Here is a 12,333-nt window from a genome sequence, read left to right on the forward strand (position 1 = left end):
CCCGCCCCCCTCCGCCCGTGCCGGTCAGGCCCACCGTTGGCCAAGGGCCACAGTGCCTAACAGGTTCTCCTGTGCTGATAAAGGCCCCCGAGTCGTCCAGGGACAGTGTTGGAAGGGGCTGGAAAGGGACCCGAAGGGCTTCTGAGGACCGATGCTCAGGCGCCCGATTGGAAGGTTGAACGGAAGGGTCCGAAGGACTGGCTGTAGGTCACAATAAGAAGAATAAGGATCTTGACCCGTGGGGCTGGTACCTCACTTGTCGGAGAGCATCTTGCACCCGAATTGGGGTCCGAGACAAGGCGAGCTTCCATTTCCGGCCAGAGACCAAGAGCACCGGACGATTTTTCACTCCAGAGAAGGGTTTCCTGATGCAGAGAGGGGCTTTCTTTTCCATAACCCAACTCAACTTCCCCCCAACTCAAAATCCGTGGCGCCGCCCCTGGCCAATAGAGAAGCCAACCCGTACTTTCATTAACGGTGGCAAGTGTCCTCGTCACACAATTGTGACTGCGGTAGTACTTGACTACCAACTGAATGACGAGTCGTGATCAGCGACAGGGTTATCAACCATTGGTGTGTTAAACCCGTCGGATCAGTGAAATCGCAACGCAATAGACTAAAGGTGCTCCAGATGGACCCTTGGCGGTCCATGATACGCAACAGCTGGACTTGATGCAGGTAATCGATTGTCCGGTCGATTGTCCACGGTGGTGCGCCTCATTTAGGATGCGACGTGACATTTGTTTACACTTTTTACATCGGAAGTGCAAATCAAAGTGACCGTAATCCAGGGAAAACAAAATTTGGGGTAGGATCGGTCAACGTCATCTACTCAGCACCCCAACCGATTTTGGAAGTGACACCTCTGCTCTGGCTGCGCCCTCTGCCACACCCCGTCCCCCCCCCCCCCCCCCCGTCCATGCACACAGCGTATTCCATGAGACCACCGCCTCGACACCAATCCTCTCCCTTAGGAAGGGCAAAGAGATGTTGCTAGAGAGATTTATTACTACTTGTACTGATGACGCATTTCTTGATCCTAAGAAAATCAAAGATTAGGTGCTAAGACTGAAATAAAATTTTTGGTGACAAAATGTTCAGGAAAAGTAATTCTGAGATCCTGATATGCAATATACATGATTCATGTTTGTAAATACGACGTTTGTCCCGTTAAGTACTGGCAAAATGATCAACCCATCCAAACATCACTATTGCACTCCGTAACAGTACTTACTTAGTTGCGGGGAGCCCGGCGTAGTGTGTGGCCACGCTGGGCGTGCCTATTATCTCCGAAAGCTCGATATATCTCGTATTCTGTATTGCGATCGCAGACGGAAAGTGCAGAAGAAGTCATTGAACTTGGTTTCGGTTGTCTTTCTATCCAAAACAAGGCGTGGAGACAGGTGTCAGCCTGCGCCGGGTTCGTCGTGACCCTTAGGGCCTGGCCCGATACCCTAAAGCCACTTATTATTGCGGACCTAGTGCAGCCCATTGGCAAGAAGGGCTATGGAAGCGATTGCCAGACATGACTTCGTTGCGACTGCAGAGGACGAGCTTAGTTTCCGGAAGGGACATGTGCTCAAGGTGAGGGAGTTTGTGCATTTGTGATGGATGTTCATGTAGGCTTCCACATGCCAGCCTTTATTGCCATGCCATGGTACAAGCATGTCTTCAAAGATGTCTCTGGTGTACACCGGTTATGAAAACATAATTCTCCCATTAGGAAATGCTCCTGATGCTGCTAGAAGCTGAAAATGCTTATCAAAAATAAGTTTTTATTTCTGCTCTGGAACTATTCAGTTTAAACACAGAAAGTAGTTTTGAGTGTAGCACTGGTTCTGGTGGATGGATTTTGCTGTGATCTTGTTGTATTACAAGGTAGTGGTATGTTAGCTAGTATTTGTGTGTCAATAATGCTATGCATGCAGCCTACTTTCAGAAGGTACTAGTTATTATGTTGTTTTTCATTGTGCCAGACTCAGGACAGGCATACACAACATTGAATGAGATTACTGGGCACATTTGGTTTCAAAACCCAACAGGAGGTCTTTCAGTTGCTCTAGCACTGTCAAATTACTTGACGTGCTGCTTTGTATTTAGATTTGCTAGTAGTTTGCTGAGACAGCTGTCAAGTCAAGATCTGTGTGAAAATGCAGTAAGCCTAATGATGCAAATAGTGGAATAAGTGAAAAGTACTGTTGATGCAAAAAATGGCAGTAAATGCAAAATGATATGTTGTGTTGCAAAATACAACATACTGTTTACAATCATGGTCAGACATTCAGTCACTTTACTTACTGTTTTCAGTCTTACTGTTTCACGTTTTCATGGAGATTTGGTTTACATTATATAAATAGTTCACTTTTCTGGTATTTTTTTCTTCTTCTAAAAACAGAACATTATCAAGATGAAGGGCAGTGTTTCCCAAAATGACACTTTAAGAAAAATTATTAATGCTAACGCAAGCTATTGCAAGGATGAGTAAAATAATTATGCATAGTCACTGGAACCAGAGTGCTTTCAGTAAGGAAGACAATTTTTAATGAGGTTAGCACTGCTGCAATGCAGTACTTTTATGGTAATTACATCCAATGTCCATGACCTTGTGTAGGTAAAACTTAAACTTTTATAGGTGTCACAAGTGTTACCATGTTCAAATAAATTATGCAATGATAGTTTGGATCATAACTTTCAGGGGGTGCCCAATTCATTGTCTGCTTTGTTTATCACAACCCATTACAATTTCAGTAACATGCATGAAAGTGTGCATCTCATCGGGATCTAGATATCAGTATCCATTAGCTAACAATGATACTAGTCAACCTGAACATCATTACACTTGTGTTTGTAATCCAGACTTAAGTAGAGTTGAGCTGCATTGATTGCTGTATGTGCCATAGAGTCAGGCTTCATGGTCATCTGTGTGCCCTTCCCCTGGTAATTATCCCATTTTTTGCATGATTTTAATCTGGAAAAAGCATTTATTCATTTATTCCTTTCTGCATCAGACAATCATTGGCACTTTCAGGTCATAGGAATATGAGGTGTCACTGCCCAAACTGATAGCTGTGAGTTGAGATAAGATAGGTCTGGCATGATATACAGCAGTTGACACACCCCAAAACCCCAAATCACCACCACAAGATAAGATAAGTTGTTCCCTAATATATTATCTTGGTGGTTATTTCTGAAAAAGTCAGCCATCAGTATGTAGGTTAACCCAAACTATCTTTCATGCACACACATGATCATTTTTGTGTTAAAGATAAAACTGCAGGCACGCTAACTGCTTGGTAGGCAGTGGTACATAAATGTGAGGTAAGGTAAGGGAAGATGCACCCCATGCTATTGGACTTTAGCCACTGATGCAGTGATGAAACATGCCGAACGTGGCCATGATTTGATTGTGTTTCTGTGTAGTCTTTGTGATCAGCCATTGCTTGTCAAAATATCAAATCACCTGTTTGCATACATGATTCATGTAGTTTTACTTCTTAAAAATGCTTAGTATCCTTAACCTGACATTCACGGAGGGGCAATCAGGTCTGTCCAATCACTATCAAGTATTTGCAATCATTCAAAAATGTGATGTGCAAATCAGTGCAAAAGTTTTAGTGCCTGCCTAATTATGCATTTTTTGCCTTGTGCCAAAATAGCAGCCATGATTAGAATAAGTGGAAGTGATGTGATATATGTTTGCCAGTTTTTTACCAAAGCACTTAGCACTAGACAGGTTGATGACAGAATATGTTTTGTTGTCGGTATAACAGAAACTGCGGGCCAGTTAGTTCATCATGTGCGTATATGTCAGTGCTCCAATGTTTTCATTGGAACATTGTCATGTTAAGGAACAAAAATGATGATAGAAAGTATGCTCAATATGTTTTGCCTTAGACTCAAAATTATGAAGACCTGAGGTGATATATTGTAGATATGACCAAACCAATGCCTGCATGGAGTTTAAAGGAACTTTCTTTAACAATGACTGAGTTGTAGCTTGAAATGCTTTGCAGCTCATGCTGCTGGGAGCCAGGGGGGCCCGGACCCGCGGCAGTAGGCGGCGAGGCTCAGGTCTGTCGCGGTGGTGCTGTGACGAAGCGGCGGAACCAGCTTAAGTTTGCCGTGTTGTCCAATGCCACTGTGCTGATGGTTGCCATTTGATTTTTTATTTAGACTTTCTGTGCCTGAGACAAGCAATGGATGTCCGATCTGTTGGTGGCAGGACAATGGTGTGCTGCCCAGCCAATGTCGAGTTACAGGCTGCCTTAAGGGAAACATTGACATTGTGAAAATGCCACAAGCCCATGCCTTGGCCCAGCTATGTGATGATATTTGTCACCAGTTTACAGATAAGCATATTGACGGTGATGTCATTTCCACAGGAATAGCCATTTGTCCTTGAGAAAAGCCCAGGTGTATTCCCTCAAAAAGACCCAAGGGCCAAAGTCTTGTAAGTTCGAGTTGAGCTGCTCAGTAAGTAATGCTATTGGATCAAAATTGTCAATAGTGTTTCAAACATGGGTGCTACCAGTATTTTTGAGAAACCATGAGCAAACAAGTCTATTTTTGACAACGAAAGCCATGCATATTAAACCTAGCAGTCCATGCAGTCAGCCGTAGTCACCTATAGTCTGCTATAGTAGTTCTTACTCCAGGTGCGTCATTTCCCAGTGGTTCGTGCGACGAAATGTATTTCAAAGACCTGATTACTCGCCGTCGTTAGTCGGACAATGCGGCGCGCGTGCCGCATCAGTCGGCGACGGTGATCGTGTTCCGTGCCGGTACCACGGGAAGCGTCGCCTCGCCAGGGGCCTCGTCCTGACCCGTCGTGCCATCGCCAGATCCTGAACATGGAGGACGACATGAACTGGTACCGCGCCGAGCTGGAGAGCAGGGAGGGCCTCATCCCCAGCAACTACATCGAGATGAAGCCGCATGAGTGAGTATGGGCGGCCCCGAGCGCGGCCGGCTCCTCCGACGGCGGCGGTGCCGTCCGGCTAGCGGGCCGGCCGGCCACGCGCGCGGACCCGGTCATGGACGCAGCTCGGGCTGCCGGACTGTCTAGCCGCCTCTGCCCAGGTCGTTGGGAGAGATTGTAACGCTAACGCTCATCGCACGCGAGCAGGTGATAAAGTGACTGGTGCCTGGTAACTGCCGTGGTCGGTGTGGTATGTTTGCGGCGATGACGCGTCGGGAAGACGCCTCTGGCGGCGTGTGACGGGGACTGTCGTCACCAGACGCTGCTGCACACAGATGGTGTTGCATCAAATGGATGTGGTGACAACCTCCCGTCGGGGCCGGCCGGACGCGGCGGGTGCATCCCGCCGCTCACACCGGCAGCAGATCTGGCGCGGTTCCTAACGCCCGGCGGCCCTGTCTCTGAGCGTGAGGTGAAGTGTTCGCCTCGCACCGGCGCCGCGAGGATGGCCTCCCAGATATCCGGTGTGGGTAAAAGGGCGACCGTCACCGGTCAGCGGCGCCGGCCCCGGCCTGACTCCGGTGGTGTTCAGACCCGGCTCACGCCGCCTACGTTTCAGCTGGTACTACGGCCGGATCACGCGCGCCGACGCCGAGAAGATGCTGATGAACAAGCACGAGGGCGCGTTCGTGGTGCGCGTCAGCGAGAGCTCGCCGGCCGACTTCTCGCTCAGCGTCAAGTAAGTCCCGCTGGGCCGCTCGTGTCTGTGCTGTCTGTCATGCTGGGCGTGAGGTATGTCATGACGCGCCCGGCGAGCGTCGGCAGTCGTGTCGCTCCGTACCGCGCTCGCTCCGCGCACGGCCTGTCAGCAGGCAGGGTGAGAGCGCCGTGGAGCTGACCGACGCACTGCCTCGCTCCGTACCGCGCTCGCTCCGCGCACGGCCTGTCAGCAGGCAGGGTAAGAGCGCCGTGGAGCTGACCGACGGACTGCCTCGCTCCGCGCACGGCCTGTCAGCAGGCAGGGTGAGAGCGCCGTGGAGCTGACCGACGGACTGCCTCGCTCAGCGCCAGCGCAGCCGCTGCGTACCGTGTCCTGCTCTGCGTAGCGTGTTTGCACTGGTCGTGTGTTCTGTACCTTGTTTCTGCGTTTTGCTCACGGTTGGAGGTTCCGCTCAGCGTTCAGAGAATTATTGCCGTTTGCTGCGGCCTGTGCTGTGTTAAACGCGTCGGTCTGTGTTCCGCGTTCTCCCGCGTATCCTGTGTTCTGTTCTCTGTGTGATATGTTCTGTGCTGTCAGCGGGGGATCGTCCTAAACACTCCCCTCTGTGCCGTGCACTGCATTATGCGCCGAGGAGTGACGGTCCCCGGCTGCTCGTGTGCACACTTTGTCGCAGTGAAGGCCGGGCATGCCGGGACGCCCAGGGCGTGGGCACCGCCCTAATACGGCCCATGCCCACCGTTCAGCGGTCGTGACACGCTGGGGACTGGCCCGCGTGCTGACGGGTTAGCAGCTGCCGTCTGTGAAGGGACAATATCCCATCAGTTGTGCGGTAAACGGTGCTTTGCAGATAGTGCGCGGGTCCCGGAAGCCATTCTCCCGTTATGGGGCACTGAAGACATCCCGATGTTTGCCATTGCAGATGTCGAATAGTGCCCGCGTTGCCTCATTTCCCGGTGGTGTACCACATTCAGCCGCCGCCACCACCGGCGGCCTGTCCGTGTGCGGGACACTGTCAGAGGCTGCGCGCCCGTCCATAAGTGACATGCCCCGATGCCTGGTGCAGCGCACACGTTCCTTATTTGGTTCGGCGTCGGCCGGCAGTGTGTTACATCTGAATGATGACCTACAGTCTCCAGCAGTGCTGCTGCGCTGACAGCGTTTACCGAGCTCCATGCAGCAGATGAACGTGTGGCATTGCGTAGGGAAAAATGGGAACGTTCAGAGTGTAACTGTGACAAGCGAAGATGCGTTAAGAATTTGGATCACGAAAATCGGGTTACCCCGTATTTATTTGACATTGCATCATCTGGATGGACGCGATGGGAGGTATTCCATAACTGTCCTGGCGGTTGTTTAGTTGATGTTGCATTGCATTAATGTATCAGCTCGATGGATACCGTGGGAGGTTTTTCGTAGCTGTCCTGAGGGTTATTTAGTTGAGTGTGCATTGACCGCCCCGACAGAAGACGTTCTCGTTTCTGTCTCAAGGATCATATACTTAATGCAGCTCATTTGGATTAGGGTTTCTGTGGGGCACGTTCCAGTTGAGGTAGCTACAGAAAGTGGAATCGTATAAGTCTCTCTAGATGGCCGCGTGGGTTTAAATGTCCCGATGTTCAATAACTATAGCCCACCTTTCGTGACTGAGGCGTTTGGGATGCAGGATAAATGCCCAATAGGGTTTTTGGATTCCCCAAAATTACGGTGTTAGTAATTTGGAAGTTTTGGAGGAAAGCCGTCGCCATTGCGAAGGCATCGCCGCCCGGTGGCGGCTATGCGCTGACCGGCAATTCTAGCGGCGAACAGAGCGACACCCTTTACGCTGTTGAAATCCGTTCGAAGGGAAGGCGGCGGTCCTCTCCGGGCAGGCGGTGGTCTCCCTGCGAAAGGTAGTGGAAGCCCCTGTAAACTCCACGGAGCACTGCTCTCCGGGCAGGCGGTGGTCTCCCTGTGGAAGGTAGTGGAAGCCCCTGTAAACTCCACGGAGCACTGCTCTCCGGGCAGGCGGTGGTCTCCCTGTGGAAGGTAGTGGAAGCCCCCGTAAACTCCACGGAGCACTGCATGGCGCCGGCTCCAGCAAAATATAAATATGTGCCGTCCTTTTGATAACATTGGTGGCCGAAAATTGTGCCCAGAATATGATAAAAGGCGTGCAGGTATATCTGATGGAGGTCTGGCACCGAAAACTTGCGTTGGCGAATTTCTAGCGACTGCAGTGTTCTGTTCTCGAAAATAGTGGTGTGGTCGGACGAAGTTGGGTTTGCAACGTTCCTCGACGATATTCGGGTGAAGGTAGCTCGGCTGTTGACCTTGCCCTTAGAGAAAGCGACGCCGTTGGCTGCATTCGCGGTAAAGATAGAGGCACTTTTGTAAGTGAACTCGGTGGGAAACCGAGGGGATGTCATGGCCTACGCCCCCCCCCCCTTCTAGTGGCGTGAAACAAATGTAAGAAAAAAAAACGCCGGCGGATGGTACCAGGCCAACCCTAAAAGGTATACCTCGTCACCCCATCAGTACCAACAGCCCGTCACCCGTCACTGCTGCCGGCCCGTCACCCCACCAATGCCACCGGCCGGTCACTCCGTGACTGCCAACGGCCCGTCACCCCGTGACTGCCAACGGCTCGTCGCCCTACCAGTGCCACCGACGGTCGGAGCGTCATTGCCACCGGCGCTGTGTCATCCAGCGCAGACTTGTGGTCCTGTCGGTGTCGGGGGGGAGAGCCTGCGCGCCCTTGCTCAGCCCTCCCCGCCGGGTCTGCGGCGCCCGGGCGTGGCATACGGCGCCGGCGGGCCACGGCGGCGGGCGCCGCCGCCGCCAAACCGCACGGTGGCCCCGGTCCAGACGACTATAAACTGTGGCCCGGGGCAGAGGAGGGCGGCGCTGTGTGCCAGGCGGCCCGGGCAGAGGAGGGCCCCGGGCGCCATGGCGCGTGGTTCGTTGGGTCAGTGTGAAGTGGCTGGGCAGGCTGGGGTGGAAGACGCGACGGGCTTTGTCCGGCTCAGGTCGTAATTGGACATGGAGACGGGGCGATGTTGATATCGGGGTGACATTGCGTGATCTGGCGTCACTACATACATTTAGGTGATGCTCATCATGAGCCGGGGCGTGTTTGGTCATCCCGTTAGGTGGCAGGTTCGATCCGCTCAGTAATTGAGTTCGTGACGTGTGGGTGATGATGACTTCATGACGGCCAGACGGTCAGTATCGACCGATGCAGCCAATCGCGGCGACCAAGTCCCATCGCGTCGCACGCTAGGTCGCGTGAACCATCTGATATTGAATCAGCCGTCTGTTATGCAGTCGCCCTTCCCTGGTTCTATCAAACCTGCAGCCTCATGGATTTCCGTGTTCGCACGAGTCTTGCGTTTCCCGGTCAGGCTTGTGTGTTGCATTGTTCAGGCCCGAATCAGAACGCTGCGGTTAGCGATGGCAAGTAGGCCGGCTATTTCGAGCGTCGGTGGCAGCAACTGGACGGGGCATAACCGCCCATTGGTGGAATCTCTTGGCCTTGGAGTGCCGGGACTGCCCCGCCTAGTGCCGTGCCGTGCCCGCCATGGGCGGGGTGCCTCAGCTGTCGCTGTTGCCGGGCTGTACGCACACCGTGCAGCGGCGCCGCTGGGGCGATACGTTGACTCAGGGGAGCGCCTGCGCCCTGACGGGGTCAGCTGTGGGTGGAGGTGAGCGCGCTAGCCGCCGTCGTCCGCTGCCGGCGGATGGTGACTGATTGGCGGGAAGGGGGGGGGGAGGAAGGGGACGCAGCTGGTGGCGTGTAACCCGCCGGTCAGACGTCGTCACGGCGCTCCTGGGGTCTGTGAACACGTTGAGCCGTGCTGGCGCTGTCTTCCCGCTCTCCATTCTTCACACGACCTGTGTAGATCACTGCTCTGCTTGCATGAACTGTGGTCCCCTCACATGAAACGGGCTGCCCTCACATGAACGGTGCTGACCTCACATGAACCGTGCTTCCCTCACGTGAACTGAGCTGCCCTTCACATGAACTATGCTGCCATGTATGCTGCCTCCCGCATCTGACTGGCAGATGGGCACCCGTCACGTATGCTGCTCTTGTTTCCTTCCACGTCCTGTTTTTTCCAGCCTGTGCCCGTCTTACCCCCGATCCCCGGTTACTTTCGGACCTGTGTTATGGCTCCTCCCGCCCTGAGTAGCTCTCTGCCCCCCCCCCCCCCCCCCCCCGCCCTCGACCAGCGTTTTCTGTTGTCTTCGCTGTCGGGCCCTGGCCGTGACTCGGACGGCGCTGTGTTTGTGTCCCCGCTGCTTGGGCTGACGGGCGCCTGTGTGGGCTGGCCGGCCAGGTGCGGAGACGGCGTGCAACACTTCAAGGTGCTGCGGGACGCAACCGGCAAGTTCTTCCTCTGGGTGGTCAAGTTCAGCTCGCTCAACGAACTGGTGGAGTACCACCGGTCGGCCAGCGTCAGCCGCTCGCAGGACATCAAGCTCAGGGATATGGTGTCGCAGGAGGTGAGCCCGCCAGTCGGCCGAGCCGTTAGTGTTAGGTGGAGTGAACTTACGTCAGGCTCGTGAATATGGTGGTCCAGAGGCGAAGCTGGGTTGAGCGACTTGCAAGCGACAACCCAGGGCAGCGCCGGCATTAGAGGGTACAAACGCTCGTCGCAAATACTACTAGAATAATTTAACAGCATGGCAGCTGTGTGGCTAACGGTGTCGACGCCGAGCGCTGTCGTGCCGCGTCTCTGCTGGAGGCGTGGGCGCCTCTGCCCATCTCACCCGCTCCCCTCCGCTCCGGCAGTACCACGTGCAGGCGCTGTACGACTTCACGCCGCAGGAGCAGGGCGAGCTGGAGTTCAAGCGCGGCGACATCATCACCGTCACGGACCGGTCCGACCAGCACTGGTGGTGCGGCGAGATCGGGGACCGGAAGGGCCTCTTCCCCAACACATACGTCACCGCCCACCACTCGTAAAACCGGCGCCCGGGCGGCGCAGGTGGCGCAACTGCGGCGTGAACGCGGCGCCACCGGCGCGTTGAACGTGGACTCGCGGGCGTTGCCCGGGCCGCGTGGCGGCGCCCGGCCTGTCGCCTGTCGGCGCGCGGTGTCCCCAGAGCCAGATATTTTTAGACGGGGCGTTACGAGGTGCGTGGTCATTTTTTACCGCGCGTGGGTGCCGACGCCGGCGGCCACTAACTTAGACAACGAATTATATTACCGTGTTGTCTGGCTGGCGTCTGGCCTACCGCGAGTGTCCCCGCGCGGCGTGTGGGTGCGTGTGGTCCCGTCTTGTGCGCGTGTGTGCGTGTTTGTGTGCGTCAGGCGGCGCCTCTGGCCTCTAGCCAGTCTGACAGAATAGTTAAGTTGCTGGATTCTAACAGTTTATTGATTGTATTGTTTAATTAGCGTCTACGGATAAGCATTATGTTTGCATGGACCGCGTGACGGCCGGCCGCAGTTGTGAAGCGGCCGCGTTCCGATCACCTGCTGCGGCCGCCGGTGTCTGTCGCTGCACTGGGGCCATGGCCCTCTTCTGCGCTCTCGTGTTGTGCCCATGACTGCCTGCCACGCGAACGCTCGCCAAACTCGTGAAATGGTGCTTTCCCGCCTGATTCCTGTTTGCCTGGCCACGCCCGGCGCCCCGTGGCGGCGTCTCCGGCGCACGCTGGACGGCGTCGCGTCTGCCATCTATCGGCCGGTCGGCGCTGTTGTACTGTCTGAGCGCCGCGCGCGCCATCTGTCTGACGGTGGATGAAATAACTGGCGGGGTGGACGCCAGGGGAGGTTTGATTGAGACGACGTTAGATTGGCGCGACCTGCGGAGGGGCTGGCTTGCCGCTGGGTTTTTTGTACATAACACCGCGATGTCTTGTCGATGCGCAGCCAGCCGAGTTTTCAATAAACGGAGAAAAACACTGATGCCAGCTGAGCACATATCTGAATGTTAATGAAGTGCAGCGGAACAGGTTCGAATTAGAGGACTGAGTCAGATTTATCCCCATGTTCGGCGTTAGTTGTTTGAGTGCACTGAGCTGCGTTGGAAAACTTCATGACAAGTAAGGGCTACGCTGCGATCAAAACGGCAGGAACTCACGTCTGTCTTTCCCAGGTGCAATGCGGGTTTCGAAAGAACCGGTGTGCTGCTGACCACTTATCGATCATAGATACAACTATACGACATACTTTTAAACAAAGACGTCGCGCAATAGCCATCTTCTCTAACATTGAGCGTGACTGAATATGGTACCACTTGCTCCATGGCATTCTGAACAAGCTACACAAGGATGGATTAGGAGGTCCCATGGCAGTCTGTTGAAAACTGTTATGTCGCCGACGTTTCAAGTTCGAGTGGGTAGCATGTCTGACCGCTACGGACAGGAGAACGGTGTTTCCCAAGCGAGCGTTCTTGGCGTAACCCTGTTTGCACTGATAATATCTTCGGCTGTCCGCCACCCACCATCAGTCGGTCACTGTGAATGACTGCCATCTGGTCGACGACGTCGACGCATCGACGACATCCGCAGCGAGACAGCTTCAGTCACGTCTCATTCGGCTAATGAGTGGAGCCTAAGGAATGGCCTCAAATATTCATCGTCAAAGCCAAGTGCGTGCATTTCTGCTCATGACATCAAGGCTGAAGAGACCCGGAGTTGCGGCTTTATGATGCCACTATTCCAGTATGTAATGTGGTTTTTTCTCGGCTCCACATTCGACTGTCCGCTC

At 54.0% G+C, this 12,333-nt stretch overlaps 1 protein-coding gene across 1 annotated transcript; it reads left to right on the forward strand.

Annotated features, from left to right (window-relative positions):
* Positions 1-1,230: 1,230 nt before the first annotated feature.
* Positions 1,231-11,512, forward strand: LOC119095899 (growth factor receptor-bound protein 2). Its single transcript, XM_037218756.1, has 5 exons — positions 1,231-1,584; positions 4,842-4,939; positions 5,538-5,657; positions 9,956-10,121; positions 10,411-11,512. The coding sequence occupies exons 1-5, from the start codon at positions 1,507-1,509 to the stop codon at positions 10,582-10,584; spliced, it is 636 nt and encodes a 211-aa protein (XP_037074651.1). The 5' UTR covers positions 1,231-1,506; the 3' UTR covers positions 10,585-11,512.
* Positions 11,513-12,333: the final 821 nt, after the last annotated feature.

The sequence above is a fragment of the Pollicipes pollicipes genome, unplaced genomic scaffold, assembly GCF_011947565.3.
Source record: "Pollicipes pollicipes isolate AB1234 unplaced genomic scaffold, Ppol_2.1 Scaffold_4219;HRSCAF=4965_pilon_pilon_pilon, whole genome shotgun sequence".
Taxonomy (NCBI): domain Eukaryota; kingdom Metazoa; phylum Arthropoda; class Thecostraca; order Pollicipedomorpha; family Pollicipedidae; genus Pollicipes; species Pollicipes pollicipes.